General features: G+C 49.8%; 5 protein-coding genes across 5 annotated transcripts; 4 read left to right on the top strand and 1 right to left on the bottom strand.

Annotated features, from left to right (window-relative positions):
* Positions 1 to 1,024: 1,024 nt before the first annotated feature.
* BCR38DRAFT_497443 (actin-related protein 3) lies at positions 1,025 to 2,835 on the top strand (the record flags this gene model as incomplete). Its single annotated transcript, XM_040864773.1, has 7 exons — positions 1,025 to 1,059; positions 1,144 to 1,166; positions 1,250 to 1,477; positions 1,529 to 1,575; positions 1,634 to 1,720; positions 1,798 to 2,631; positions 2,687 to 2,835. The coding sequence occupies 7 exons, from the start codon at positions 1,025 to 1,027 to the stop codon at positions 2,750 to 2,752; spliced, it is 1,320 nt and encodes a 439-aa protein (XP_040712404.1). The 3' UTR covers positions 2,753 to 2,835.
* On the top strand, positions 2,606 to 3,316 carry BCR38DRAFT_51467 (uncharacterized protein). Its single transcript, XM_040865074.1, has 3 exons — positions 2,606 to 2,631; positions 2,687 to 3,159; positions 3,231 to 3,316. The coding sequence occupies exons 2-3, from the start codon at positions 2,918 to 2,920 to the stop codon at positions 3,283 to 3,285; spliced, it is 297 nt and encodes a 98-aa protein (XP_040712403.1). The 5' UTR covers positions 2,606 to 2,631; positions 2,687 to 2,917; the 3' UTR covers positions 3,286 to 3,316.
* Positions 3,317 to 4,356: 1,040 nt separating this feature from the next.
* Positions 4,357 to 5,593, top strand: BCR38DRAFT_350055 (uncharacterized protein; the record flags this gene model as incomplete). The annotated part of the gene is made up of 3 exons (XM_040856536.1): positions 4,357 to 5,037; positions 5,132 to 5,331; positions 5,413 to 5,593. The coding sequence occupies 3 exons, from the start codon at positions 4,357 to 4,359 to the stop codon at positions 5,591 to 5,593; spliced, it is 1,062 nt and encodes a 353-aa protein (XP_040712402.1).
* Positions 5,594 to 8,598: 3,005 nt separating this feature from the next.
* Positions 8,599 to 10,634, bottom strand: BCR38DRAFT_497437 (uncharacterized protein; the record flags this gene model as incomplete). The annotated part of the gene is made up of 2 exons (XM_040864772.1): positions 8,599 to 10,463; positions 10,575 to 10,634. 2 exons carry the CDS (start codon positions 10,632 to 10,634, stop codon positions 8,892 to 8,894), a joined length of 1,632 nt encoding a protein of 543 aa, XP_040712401.1. The 3' UTR covers positions 8,599 to 8,891.
* A 2,378-nt stretch (positions 10,635 to 13,012) lies between these two features.
* On the top strand, positions 13,013 to 15,240 carry BCR38DRAFT_497432 (carotenoid cleavage dioxygenase 1). The gene is made up of 2 exons (XM_040864771.1): positions 13,013 to 13,245; positions 13,303 to 15,240. The coding sequence occupies exons 1-2, from the start codon at positions 13,108 to 13,110 to the stop codon at positions 14,989 to 14,991; spliced, it is 1,827 nt and encodes a 608-aa protein (XP_040712400.1). The 5' UTR covers positions 13,013 to 13,107; the 3' UTR covers positions 14,992 to 15,240.
* Position 15,241: the final 1 nt, after the last annotated feature.

The following is a 15,241-nucleotide window of genomic DNA, read 5'->3' as shown; positions in this document are numbered from 1 at the left end:
GAGATTCGCGAACTTTCCAGAATCTTTGAAATTATGGCGAGGATAGCGAGGATGGTTGACACGGAGAGAGGCTTTATGACGCCTGGTCGTTAGCGGTCGTGGTCTTACGTCCCGAACGTATCAGTAGGTTGGCCCAATGAAAGCGGACGGACAGAGATTTGCAGTCGAATTGGGCACCAAGCGCCACCGGGCAGTGAAGAGGTATACTGATTAATGATTGTTTGGAACTAGGAATATTCCCCTGGAGTATTTGATGTGTCTCCCTTTGTCAGTCCCGCGGGGAGTTGACGATGAGGCAGAAGGAGAGGAGAAGATGAGGTTGGCGAGTATGTTGTCGAAAAACCCCGAAACTACCCAGCTCAGCCTAGAGTCACCATCGGGATCTCTTCCGACCGAAGGGCTTTGAATGAGAAGTGTCGCTCTTTCTTGTTTCTACTAGCATATTTCAGGAGTCTGCCGTGCCTTCCTCTTTATCTTGCTCGCTTGCTTTACTGACGTTTGTGTGGCAGTTGCCATCTAGATATGGACGTGGGGTTCCTGAGCTGGCCAAGTGCTCTAAACTGGGCTTGTAATGAATAGTGGTCCGAATCTCATCGTGTCTCTCTAGTAGCTTGCCTGAAATGAGTTGACGTTGTAACTCACTAGCAGCAAGCCAGCCTGTCGCGCTCACTCGAGACATTAGTTTGAAAGGTTTTCAGCGAGCTTCTTCTTGTCGTCTAAAGTCTCAAATTGCATTTGAGGTCCCCCACGCTTGCCGTAATAAGCCTCCCTTGGCTTGTTGGCGGGGTTCTGCGCCCCACTGTTGCAAGCTTGGCCCTCAGCACAGCCACACATCGACATCACAGTTGAGCGGCGGCCCAACGTCTCCAAGTCATGATAGGCATCGTAATTTGGATGGTTGTAGGCGCCGCATCATTGTCGTCCGAGACAGCTACCCGCCAACAGCCTTCTGCCTCATCATTCTCAATTGCGCTGTAGCGACATCGTTTATAGACTTGCGCATCTTTTGCCGACCTCCTTCATCATGGCGAACCAAACGCCAGCCGTTGTCATGGACAAGTATGTTGCTCCTGAACCCCCGCCGCCTTCACTCAACTTGGAGCTTCTAAGTTACACATCGTGATGCTAACCCGGCACCTACAGCGGTACGGGCTTTTCAAAGCTTGGTAAGACAGACTCGAGCTCTCGGCCACGAGTTGCCCTCAATGCGCAAGTAGTATTACTGACACAGACCTTCCCTCGCCTCCAGGTTTCGCCGGCAACGACTCACCGTCCTTCGTCTTCCCGACTGCAATAGCGACAAAAGCACCTGCGGGTGGCTCCGGGGGGACTGGTTCAGGTAGACCTGCTGTTGCGAACAAACCTTCCCGCTTAACTGGCGGTGCGGGCCCGACTGGTCATCTATCAGGGAAGCGGGGGACCGAGGATCTCGACTACTTCATCGGCGACGAAGCTCTCGCGGCAGGAAATGGACCGGGTAGGCAGATATCCTAGCGGTTCTTTACAACAGAGACTGAGACGATCTTAGGATACGGAACACATTGGCCTATTCGACATGGTCAAATAGAGAACTGGGTATGGCAGCACCACCGAGGACACGGGGAATGTCAATTCCAAACTGACGGCGATGTAGGACCATATGGAACGTTTCTGGTCGAATTCCATTTTCAAATACCTACGCGTGGAACCCGAAGACCATTACTTCCTACTAACGGAACCAGTACGTTATTACTTCTTGTACCGTGTTCGGGTTTGGGCATTTGGGTCGTCCTGACTAGGAACTAATTGTCAATGTAGCCTCTGAACCCTCCCGAGAACCGAGAAAACACAGCCGAGATCTTTTTCGAATCCTTCAACTGCGCCGGTCTATATATTGCCGTCCAAGCTGTACTTGCTCTAGCAGCGTCGTGGACATCAGCAAAGGTGCACGACCGATCGCTCACGGGCACCGTCATTGATTCGGGCGACGGTGTCACACACGTCATCCCCGTTGCCGAGGGATATGTCATCGGTTCTTCGATCAAGTCGATTCCAATTGCTGGCCGTGACCTTACCAGCTTCGTGCAGTCCATGCTCCGAGACCGAGGCGAGGCCGACAGCTCAATGAAGACGGCCCAGGAGATCAAGGAGGAATACAGCTATGTGTGCCCCGATATTGTCAAAGAATTCGCAAAATACGACCGTGATCCGAGCAAATTCATCAAGCACACCGTGACGCAACCTGGCGGCCGCCAAGTCAGCGTCGACGTAGGCTACGAACGTTTCCTTGCTCCCGAGATTTTCTTCAACCCCGAAATTTACTCCTCCGACTTTCTGACCCCGCTCCCAGTCGTGGTGGATGGTGTAATCCAGCAAAGCCCGATTGATGTGCGTCGTGGGCTTTACAAGAACATCGTGCTTTCCGGCGGTAGCACTCTGTACAAGGATTTCGCCCGACGTTTGCAGCGGGACGTCAAGCATCTGGTAGACGCGAGAATCCGGGCCAGCGAAGTAAAGAGTGGCGGAGCAAGAAGTGGTGGTCTGGAAGTGCAGGTTATCAGCCACAAGCGCCAAAGACACGGACCGTGGTTCGGGGGCAGCTTGCTAGGACAGACACCCGAGTTCCGCTCATACTGCCACACCAAGGCTGAGGTGAGTACTTCCTATTCCGGAATCATGCAGATGTCTGAAACTAACGAATAAATAGTACGACGAATATGGTCCAGGAATCGTGCGAAGATTTGCCCTGCTCGGAGGTCCGGGTGGTTCGTAGTTTCTTTAGCCCAAGGGGTTTGTTTATAAGAATTAGACGGCGAAAGGTGTCAAAAGCTGTCATGTACGGAAAAGCGAGGCAGACAGGAAAGCAACTATCATGGCCCATCAACTACGATGAATTCTGCTGGCAAGCTGATGTGATTGCAAGTGCCCCGCGGTGTCGATGGCCGCTACTATATCTTTACTTTACGTACGCGGGCTCATAGTAGCCTCTGCGTCACCCATCAGAGGCGGCAAGCCAAGCATCTGCCTGATCCGGTTTATGAACTCTAAATATGCGACAACTGGATCTCGAAATGCGGACCCGGATTGTGTATCGAGGATGAGCGCTCTGAACGTCGAGAAATACGACCACACAACTCCCCGGCGGTTGCCTTCAACTCGACCAACGTTAACATCACCTCGGTGGGCAATGCGGGACAGCATCTACCAGTCAAAAAAATTAGTAGCTAACGTTTACATGCACGCATACGAAGTATACATCCGAGTATTCTTAGTTGCCCGGATATCTCTGTCAAGCGTGCGCTATGACCCGCAAATGGAACTCGTATATCCCGGTCCAAATCAGCTCAAATCCTCCAGATCTGCAGATCTACTTGAAGATGGATAATGAATCGTTGCTCTTTGCAACATCACTCGGTCGTCTCCATATGCCCTCATATGTGGAGCCAAGACCTTGGCCGTGACGTTGCGAGAGCTCCGCTCCTGTTTCGGTAAATCCTCCTACACATGTCTAAGCAACTTGCGACAAGAGGAATTCAGCAATTAGGCGACTGCTTCTAATAACTTTTAAGGGAGGAAGATCCATTGTATTATACCCACCAACCCAGGTTGGCTCTCGATCGATGTTCGTCTGTGGATCTTTTTGAACACCCACAAACATCTAACCTAGTTCATTATATCTCTGTAATTGACCTCACTGAGCGAGTGCCAGTTTGCACTTGAATTAACAAGATCAAAAGGCCTCGCCATTTACACCCACGTCATGTCGGAAACGACCTATACTCTCCCATACCACGATTCTATGATAGTGGTTCCTCGAAGTTGTGTACCATCCAGTCGGAACAGCTACTGAATAAAAAATTATCAACACACAGATACTCCCCTTGAAAACAATAAACATATTTCCCAACTTCAGACGAGAACCGATATCTTGGCTCGAAACATCTGTGATCGGACCTTCAATTAATAGGACGTCGGCAATCGTGTTTCTCAACCCCCACCAGGGGCCTTCACACAATTCATGTTTCATCAAATCCGCCGCTGCGACCCTATTTCCCACACGTCTCTCACACTTATCAACGACTACATATTCACTCATAACCGAGATGCACCTCGCCGCTCTTGCACCTGCTCAATGTCTGTAATTAACATCAACAATCAATGACCACGCAGAAAGCAAAGCGGCGCTCCAGATCCCGCTCCTCCATGGAACGGGACAAGCGGAAATCCGTCCGCTCCCTGCAGTCCCTGGACAAGGGGCCCGAGCTGAAAATCACGCCGACCAGCGGCATTGACCACCTGGTTCGGCACCTCACAACTCCAGTCTTGGACCCCGATGACCCGGACTCCGCTGGCCCGGTTTCCCCGCTCCGGCGATCCATGCAACCGCTCGAATCCTTCGCAGACCGCATAAAGCGCAAATCCTCCGGGGCCTCCTCCACGGGATCTCTCTCCATCAATCCAGACGCGCCATCGCGCCTCCTCGCCCTCCCCTTGGAACTTCAATTCCTCATCTTCAGCTCTCTCGCTTTTGGCGACCTCGAGCGTTTGCGCAGGACGTGCCACTATTACCGTATGCTCCTGAGTCATGAGTACATCCGGGAACTCTTCGAAAAGTCCGAGCAGGGCGGGTTTCTCGGCCAGTTGACGAGTACTTGCCAGACGTGTCTCGATGCCCCCGGACGGTCGGCACTGGTTTTGCAGCCTAGGCCACCTGTGTCGAGGGCTTCGCAGAGTCATCCGCACCCGTTACATCCAAAGAACCATCCCACGGCTAAGTGTTTCCGGTGTGCGGTGCAGTCGCGGGATTTGAGGGTCGGCACCACGGTTACCCTGGCCAATTCGGGGATTGCGTGGGTCTGCAGGTGGTGTGGTTGGCCTGTGGTTGGGCCGCATAGTTGGGCGCATGAGCAGTTTCATGTCGGTTGCTATGATCGATATTGTCGGGTTTTGTGGATATTCATGTGTTTGGGCTTTGCGCAGTTTGCCGTGGGCGTCGTGGCGGCTACCCTGGCGTTGAGGTATTTTAAGGGTGAGAAGGTGGTTTTGGGGCCGGCGGTGGTGAGTTGCTATTCCATCTTCTGGGAGTTTTAGGCCGGGTGCTACGGACTCCTCGAGTGGCTGTCTGGTACTAATGATGGTCTCTTGAATTTAGGCAAGTTTCATCCTGCTTTGGATATGCATGACGTTCTTGGTCCTCAGGGGCAATCGAGTTCGGACTTACCACTGGGTCGGGTTGCTCGAGCTGGCCATCGTGGGTCTTTGGATTCCGCCTATTTATGCCGTTTCGAAAGCTGTCCAACGGGAGATTCTGGGTAGCTCAGTTGCTGCTTTGGCCTTCTTCGCTATTAATATGTAAGTGCAGTTATCACATTACGCGTTCAGTTGCTTACTTGGGCGCATTGACTTCTATATGCCTTCTAACTTTTGGTTCAGGATCTTCCGCTTACTCAATTTCATTGGTAATATTGTTCTAATGTTCGAGTACGACTTGACGAAACGTTATGCTCCACAGATACCTCTCAGGGGCAGACTGATGAACCTTCTCATGACTGGACTGGTTTATTGGACATATCCGCAATGCGTTGAGCAGCGGTATCCGCCGGACTTCAACTGATGAGCTCTTTATGTTCTCTGGGTACTTTATAATAAGTATGGGCCGAGAACTAGCATTTGGACATCAACAACGTGCACATGAAGTGATGGGGATGCACTTTCTTCTCGTTGTCTGCTTTACGAAACAAAATTATTCGAATGATAATCTTCTAATGATTTATAACAAAACCCTTTTCTCCACGGCTGCTAACACGCAACACAAAACCTTTCCGGAGATTTCAACATGTCGACATAGTAGGATCATCTATTCCATCCAAGTAACGTCTCCAAACAATAAGCCTATTGCATGGCAAATTATTTGACATCTCTAACGATTAAATCTTGCTCTAAACCGCTTCGTATTGAAGCCGTCTAGTTTGCCTCGTCCTACCTATAAGTCATATTGAGCGTTTCTGAGCTCAGCGGCGGTTCGAATCATATGATGTGCCTTTGCTCAGCTTTGCTCAAAACGAGATATCACACCGTCCCCGCCCGCTTCCCGCCCGCTTCCCGCCAATGTTGCCACTCTAAATCGACCACAATGAATCATTCGTGCCACGTTCCACTGTGAACTTCATGAGCAACAAGACCGATCCAACTGAGCCGCTGTTTGCGTCTACCAGTCTCAACGGCGCATCGCAGACTCCTGAGCCTATCAGCCACGGCTATAGATGTTGGCAAGGTCGCTTCCATTGGCTACGTAGCCAAAAACGCGGGTTCCGTGCAGGAGCATAATCTGACCCGGCTATCCCTACTCAACATCCAGGAGGCCGATCTGAACGCCATGCTAGACATCGCCGTCGTAACACCAGCGCAGATTGCCCTAGCTGCTGGTGCCCACTTGGTCACGACTTCATACTCGATTTCCTGTGAGGACGGCAGCAATTTAGCGAGTAGTGGGGACTAAGAAAAAGTGCAGCTTGCCTTCTGGAGCCGCGACCCAGTCTTCTCGCACTTGAAAATCTGAGATAACCGTGGAAAAAGCCCGTCGATGTGTCCTAGGAGCACTACTACGGAAACTAGCTTAGTCCCTGGCTATGATGGTGAAGGATATCAATGCGAGTGGTCCCGGGCGGGTGCGTATTGTGTAGAATCTCTGATCGCAGTTGAGGTTATATACTGAATTGGGAGGACGGCGGGGCGGGATATACCATTTTTGAGATTTGGCAAGCTTAAGATTCTCGATGGCCTGGCCGAGAGGATCGTGGGAACAACACCATTTTCGAGTATCGGATAAGGAGGGGAGAGAGTGTAAGTGAGATAGCAGAGAGATGAACGAGGAGCAGAGAGTTGGATATCTGCGTTGAGATGGGTTCGGTAATTTGGCATATGGAAGCTTGACCTGATACCTTCCGCATTGAATGATGGATATTTGATTTTGGGGTTCTTCAGACTTGAGCTTAACTTGCTTTGAGGCCGTCGGACATATCACCGGAAAATCCAATAGCCATGCGTACCAGTAAGTTGGCTCGATACTTTTATTCTCTGAGCCTCGTCTCGGCGCTTATGTAATTCGAAAAAGCGATGTCGAATTTCCGGCTCCCAACTAAATCAGTCGGAATCGTTTTACCAGAGATGAAACAGAGGATGGTTCGCTCGAATCCGGGGTGGACTGTTTCTAGACCGCAAAACGATGGTTTACACATTGGAATGTGGCAAGGGAATGAACTACAGTTGCAGTTCCATGTATCATCAATATGACAGAATGTCGGATTGATTGCATAGAGAACCCAGCACAGGTATTCTTATCGACAGGAGAATTTTCTACTCCCACAACTGCGCTGTTCAAGCGGGCGACGAGCTTTTGGGAAAAGGGGGGATCTAGAACCCTGTCGGTTGGTTGGTCTTTTGCATGCAAATCCAACTAAAAACATGGACAGCAGGAAGACCTGCATGTGAGAATTTACATTTCATTGTGATTATACTAGATGGCTACATGATAGAGGTTCCTTGAGATTCGGAAGGGAACCTCCTCCCAGCATATCTTGTGCGACATCGTAAAGTCTACCCCGTTCGCTCATTACGCACCAAATCGTCTGCTTTTTTAGCTTCGGACCATCAAAAATGTTCACTAATTTAAATTCATCATGCGTTTCTCCTTGATCGGTCTCTGCTATAGCTTCCTGGGGATGACCGCCACGAATAGTGCTCTACGGCGGCATATATAGTCCTGTTCTACATAAAGGCATACACCTACACCCAATCACCACTTTGAGAGCACGATTCAATACCAAAACATTCGCCTCTAGATATGCGAGATGTTGATCAGCGCCACCCATGCGGGGTCTGTGTCTTGAGCAGTGTTGCCGCTGGCGATGATCGTATTTTGTGCAACTATCTCTGCCACAACGCCAACGAAAATACGTGCCTCGCTGACACTCAAATGTCTCAGTATAACGTACTTAATTCCACAGATAGCTAGCCCCCTGAACAGAACATTCTCGAATAGACTTGTCACAAGGACTGACACTGGGTTTGCTTTACAGTGCCGGAATGCGGCGACCCGTGCTGGGTTCGGCAGTTTACCGACTCTGTGGGCCAACCCCAGCTCGCCTATATCGTAAACTGCTAAGTCAAATAGACTTCGATGCTGGAGGTGGCGTTGGATCAGCATTGCTTTGTACATAGACAATATATGGTGCAATCCAGGGGTTCAAGATAGGATAACTCTGCGATCATGCTGAAGATATGTTACTATTTTGTTTTTGTAATTACTTTCGCGACAGAGTTTTCACAGAAGGTTAATTATATCGTCACGAAGAAGGAGAAGGGAAAAGAAAAGTCAGGAGAAAAGAGATCATCATTATGACTAGAAACGAAACTAGACTGGTCTTGGGCCCAGCTGAAAAAGGTGTCGTATATCCTTGAGAATTGTCAAAGTTTTACCACCTAATCTCAAAAACGTTTATTTGTGCCCCAAGGCAACTTTGAATCAACATGCAGCTGAAAAGAAAATCAAATAGCTATCCCCGTTGGCTTCCCAACCTGCCAACATCAATTCCCTTTCCTAATGGCCAATACAGGATTGCCCTAACATGCCAAGATGTGACCGCACAATCAAAGGCAGGGGAAGATTTGCCAATACAAGGATGAATCTCGAGAGCTGTGCGACATACAAAAAGGTGATCAAGGGTTCACATTTTAACGGCCGTGAAAGCCGGTACCGTAATGTAACTGTTGTCAATCTTGGTACTAGAGTCATGACGGATGAATGCAGGGATATTGCTTGGCAACAAGAGGTTGTTGACTGCTATTCATAATTTGGTGCTTGAATACCGATGTGGAAGTCAGACTTCATGGAGGATTCAATAGATCCCAGTCTACTTCATCTTGCGCTCGCCGACGGAAGCATTTCTGGCCTTCGCTTTGGAGACGGGTTTGGTAGTGGCAGCTGTTGTCGCCGCAACAGTTGTTCCGGCATCCCTTTGCTGTTCTGACTCGACTTGATCCTCCAGACTGGCGACAAAGGCCTCGTAACGCTGCTCTAGGGTATTCCATGATGTGAGTCGCTTCTTGATTGATCGAGGCTCCAAGTCCGTATTGTCTCTGAGGATGTTCTTGGTCACCCCAGAGATTTCCTTTGGCGTCGGCATGGCCTGCAACTCCTGCAGGTGTGCAGAATTGTTGAATTGTCCGTTCATGAGATTCTTGTAGTACTTGAAGAGGATGTCAATGGCAAAGTCGGCGTCGATCCTCTCAAGTGGCACCCAAGAAGTGTTTTCTCCATCTAGAACCACCTGGGGCGAGATTTGGCATTTGATGCCGGTGTCGGTCCATATGACCATTTCGATCTTCATGTAGAAGGAATCCATAGGGCTTATCATAGTGGTCGAGTATTTGCCACGCTGGAACTCAATGATACCCGAAGAGTTCACATTGGAGACGTGGCAGCGACGTCTGGTTCTTGACGACACAGCTCCAACTTCGGTGTCAGCCATGCTTTGTTGGACTCGAGCTTCGCCTGGGAAGTCAATTTTAGCGTCCGTGAACGCATGTTGTCTCATAGATCTGGTGATTTTGTTTCTCCAGCCATTTCCATTTTCCTCTTCTTGTTCTAATCGCTTCTTGCGAGCAACCATGGCATTCTGGACCATGCGGATCATACTCGCTGTGGGCTCCTTCATGAGCTCTGAGTGTAAGGGGAGCGTCGGGACGATGGGCTTAGAGAGATTGATTTCGTGATGACCAGCAGCCTCCGTAATCCTAGTGCAGAACTTCATTTCAGGCAGGCTCCAAAAGCCAAAGTGATCATCAGTCGAGAGGGCGATACTCAAAACTTCATGGCAGTGACTGTTGATTTGTTCCACCATCGGTATACCCCAGCGCTCATTGATCTCCAATACAATGGTGAGTACTTTGAGGTCGGTACATTCAGAGAGCATCGTCAAGGCGTGAATACACTCTCGAGCAAAGGAGCGATCGACCCACCCTCCCGCATCTGTTGCACGTCCAGTCGTGTCAAACTCGCTCCCAAGTTTGAACTGAACGAGCTTTCCGGGAAAGCAAGTATGAAAGTAGAAGTCACTGTCATTGGCTCGCCCAAGGGTGATGTTGCGGATCATGGCCCGGCGACTAGGGGTAATGGCCACCAAGAACACATGCAGCTGGTACGGCTCTGCGAAATGAAATTCATTCACTCGATAGAAGAAAGGAGTTCCCTCCAGCTCTTGGTATACCGTCCGGCATGTTTGTGAAAGTTGCGTAATGGTCAGGCACTTTTCCTCTGTGGAGGATAGTACCCTTGAAAAGTCTAGAGGATCGGAATGCTTGAAGTTGTCGGAATAATTACAATCGTGATTTCCCCAAACAAATTTGTTGGATCGGCGGCAGACTTGGCGAGGCTCGATGGGCTTTGCCTCGGCGAGAGCAAACTCATAGATGTTGAAACGGACCTTGATGGGAGTTAGCCGGAATTATTCGAACCATTTAGCGGGCTTAGCAACCTCGCGAGATGAATGAGGAAAGTCTCTGGCTTGAGAGAAAGTGAAGGAGTGAAGACATACCTCTATAGGAATATTCAGGAGGAGCGATGCCGAGGGCAGGGGATCCTTAGTAAGCACCATCGTGGCTGATAGTTCTCAAAGACTTCCGCTCTGCTGACAAGAGTGGTGGTTGATAGAGGGCCAACAGCCAGAGACTCCAAAAAGAATTTTCTTTTCAGAATACTGTCGCCAACTGAGGGAAAGGACGGTGGAAGTCTATGAATGATCTGGAGGATGAGCAGTAGAACTTCCAGAGTCAGGAAAATTGAAAGGAGGTGATTCTGATTGGAATACGTGAAAAGGCGACTATGTGTCCGTTAGAATGCGAAATCAATGAGTGCCTAAGCGTAACTGCAGTGGAAGGTGAATCATAGCAGTCCAAGGATGATGGACAATATGAAAGTCGATGGTGCTGGCGAAGAGCCGCAGTTGAGCAACACACTACAAAGTGAATCTGTGCTGTCAGTGACAGCAGAAGGTTCCGCAGACTGATAGAGTGATGGTTAGTTGCCAATTCACGCAATCGTTCGTAGATGTTGCACCGGGGACTGACCACGGATTCTTGAGACCAGCTGCGGTAAAATATAGTGAAGTTGCCAAAGGCGTTGCCAGAAGCCGATGCACGGAATGAGTTGTAGCTGAGAGTGCTTCGGGGATTGGCCGTCAATTTGTGAACCAGTTGCAACTTGATAAGAAGACGTGTTCGGAAAGTGAAGTTGGTATATGTACGTCGAGGGCTCAGAACCAATGTGGGCGCACCCGCAGACGTGAGCTCGGCATGCGAGAATGAGGGCAAAGACGTGATCACGGTTTCCCAGAAGAAGGCAACGACGCGGGTGAGAGCAACGCGACCCGTGTCTTAGTTGGTGTGCAAGGGGTTGCCTAAAATAAAGAAAAGTTCAAAGGAAGGAGCCCTCGGCAAAACAATGGAATAACAGAGTCGTGCTTTCCCCCTTTTGTGACTGAGATGTGGTCACGTATAACACCCAGTGACGAGGAGGGTTCAGTATCTTCAAGTTTTTGCTTGTTCTCGGGAATCCATTGTAAGTTGTACACAGGGTTGTCTAAGTGGGAATGTTCTGGCCAAAAAAGACCGAACGAGCAGCAGCAACCACCTGGCCTTGACGGAGGAAAATGTATAGTAAGGAACTCTCCTGGAAGCCGAGCAGTATCTTGATGCCATCACGAACTGCTCCAGATTATCTTTGCTTTTTCCCCTATCAAACATTATAGTGCTATCCGATTGATGCAGACTCTTTCCCTTAGCAAAATACATGACTTTTCCACCTTTTCCGGCGAATTCATTCGCCTCCTGTCTCCTGAAACCAAATATGCCTTTCGAGAAGTTCATTGTAAAGTCTTACCGAGGAACTGATAGAACGAGGTATCCTGAGCGAGCGGCCCAGGTAAAGTAAGACGATATCAGTAGCGGTAAGATTGGTGAAAATAAAGTGGTGAGCGCAACCCTCCAAGACCCCAGAGCTCGATTCGAGTATCACCTAAGTCCTTGAAGATTTTAATATCGGGAAGCTATTGTTAGATAGTTCCGGCCTCTCGTTCTGGCCTCTCATTGAAGAGTGACAATCCAGCTTGTCAACTACGAACGGAAGTTGTAGGTGCCGCCCAATAAGACAAAGATACTCCTCTTGGAGCAAATTGTATTAATTTACATTCGCAAAGCTGGTTTTAAATAAAATGCCAGGAAGGCTCTGAAGTATTGTATCGGCGCCCCGAAATGCTATCTTTCCCAACCTTGACTCCGCTGTCATCATCGTTCTATGATTAGCTGCAACGAGTACTCCGGTAAGAATTCATGGCCATAATAGCTCAGAAAACACGATGCATCAATGGCATTGAAAACGGCGATGTGGACATGCAAATACAGATCTTACGTGAGGTATATACTTGCAAGTGGTAGAAGCCACCATGATGGGAATCCACCCACCCATAACATTGAAATATGCAGTTGTGCTGCCATGGAATTATGAGGAACTTCGTCCCTCGTTCCGCAGCGTCCAGGATTTTGACTTCGTCTACCCCATGGTCTTCGGAAACTGTTGTTCTTATCAGATGACGCGCAAGCATTCCAGCCCAACAACCCGTGTAGGCGGATTGCAATTTGAAACGCATCGAGGTCATCGTCGGAGTTTCCGATCGAACAGCGCTGCTGGTTGCGGCTGCAGAGAATGCAGACCCCGGACTTGTGAGCTCTCCTGTTTCCAATTACTATCTGGACAGTAATAAGCCCATGACAGTAGTATCAGGTTGGGCAAACCTTCTGACAGGTGCTGAAAGATCAAGGGAAGTAAGCTACTGGGGCAAGAACCAGTCACAACCCGTCCCACAGCTGTGCCACGAGCAAACATACAAATAATAACGGACTGATTTGACTCCTAGATCCAGTCCCAGTCAACGTTCCAATGTTACAATTGTCCTCGAAGGGTATAAATTGCGACATTCCCAAACTTAATGGGTTTTTAAGTCGAACTTCCGTGGAAACCTTTGTCTTAAATGCAGACAAAATTTGCCCTCAATCTTGACGTAAGAACCATTCATGATCACCATGAACTCGACGCCGGGAAACGAGTCTGAGACTATCCGGCGCACTGCAGACGACAAGAAAGCCGACGTCAAGCTGTTCGAGGAGAATCTAGAGAAAGGAGCGTTCTCCGAGTGGCCCAACGAGGCTGGCGTAAGTCTTCCTTGCATTTCAGTCAGGCCTTTAACAATATACTGACACTTTTCCTAGTTTGATGGCTTGGCCGAGCAACGAGGCCCAATAGAGCTCGTAGTCAAGGGTAACATCCTTGCCTGGACCGCAGGTTCACTCTACCGAACCGGGCCCGGAGCCTGCAAGGTCGAGGACACCAAGTCCGGAACCTTTCACATATCTCACTGGTTCGACGGACTTGCGCACACGCATAAGTTCGAAATCCTGGCTGTCAAAGATGATGGTCTCACTGACCATGGCGACGTCAAAGTCAGGGTCTTGTATTCGTCTCGCCGTCAGGCTGAAGCCCTGGCGGACTCCATTAGAAACGCTGGTATGATCAAGGCCATCTGCTTTGGTCAGCGCAGCGACCCCTGTATGGGAATCTTCGGCAGGTTCATGGCTACCTTCCGTCGATTTGAGCGACAGGACAATGTCTGTGTCACTGTCAATGCCAACATGAGCGCACTCGAGAAAGCTGCCCAAGTCGCCACCAAAAGCAAGACGAATGACAAGGACATTACCCAAGGTCATCGTGCGGCTACCAAATCCGTCCTTCTCGGTACTGACACAGCGTGGTTCTGCGAGATCGACCCGGATACCATGGAGCCACGTCGCTACATCAACCAAGGATATCTGGACAGTAAGCTCATAGGAGCAATGGGGCCCGCCCATGGCCAGCTCGACCCTGAGACAGGAGACTATATCAGCTTCAACTGCGAATTCGTCAGCCCCCTAGCCAAGTACCAGATCTTCCGGATCAGCGCTTCCACGGGAGAGACCTCAATCCTGGCCACCATCAAATCCAAGCCGGCCTACATCCACAGCTTCTTCATGACGCAGAACCACGTGGTCCTCTGCGTACCCGTCTCGCACTACGAGCTATTCGGACTCAAAATGATCTGGACGGGTTGCATCCTCGACGCCATGAAGCCGTTCGACCCTACTGAGTGTTGCAGGTGGTACATTATCGATCAGCGCCACGGCAAAGGACTTCTTGCCGAGTTCTTTTCTCCTGCTTCGTTCTTCTTCCACTCCACCAACGCCTTCGAAGAACACGATTCCGGCGATATTATCTGCGAGCTAGTCGAGTACCCCAACCTGAATATCATCTCGGGGTTGTACTACGACGTCCTCCTCGACCGCGAGGGCAAGGGGAAGGAGTTCTGGCGCGAGCGCATGCTGAAGGATGGGTCGAGCCCCAGCTTGGTCAGATACCGATTTCGCAAAGATGATATCGAGGCATTGGCGATGAATAAGCAGAACATCGCCCCCGCGTTGTTGCAGCCGGAGAGAAAAGTCTTGGCTTCGTGTCCGTATGTTGGAGATATGCCGACTATCAACACGGAGTATGCCTGCCTTGAGAACAGATTCGTCTATAACCTTACCAGCCGCGGGTTCAGCACACTATTCGACTCCATTGCTAAGATCGATACGAAGACACGGGAAGTTGTAGTTTGGGCTGGACCGAAGGGGCACACGCCTAGCGAGGCTATTTTCGTTGCTCGACCCCGTGCTGCCGGTGCGCATGCCGTTGCTGATTGTCAGAAGCAGAAAGAGATTCTCGACGAGGACGACGGAGTCTTGCTTAGCGTTGTTCTGGATGGATACAAGAAAACGAGTTACTTGCTTTGTTTGGACGCCAAGACCATGACGGAGCTAGGCAGAGCGGAGTGCGACTTTGCCGTTGGATTCGGATTTCACGGACAGCACATCACCGCGGTATGAGATAGAGAGCGAGAGAGTATGGAATACGTGCTGGAAGATTTGGTGGGATTTTTTCTACGGTTCTTTTATACACGAGTTTAGAGCTCGAAGGTTGAAGCTTGACATCCGCGAAGTGCGGAATAAGACATGGTGCCAAATCTGTTTTCGTCAAATTCTTCCGGCAACACCGTCACTTATTCCCTAGCTCTTTTTTGTTTTTTTTGTGAGAGACACCGGTTTCGAGCCACATGGGCTACTCTTAGAAAGAGGA

This window comes from Pseudomassariella vexata (assembly GCF_002105095.1).
Source record: "Pseudomassariella vexata strain CBS 129021 chromosome Unknown BCR38scaffold_12, whole genome shotgun sequence".
Lineage (NCBI taxonomy): Eukaryota > Fungi > Ascomycota > Sordariomycetes > Amphisphaeriales > Pseudomassariaceae > Pseudomassariella > Pseudomassariella vexata.
Note: the sequence above shows the minus strand (reverse complement) of the source record. Positions and strands in the feature narration are given on the sequence as shown.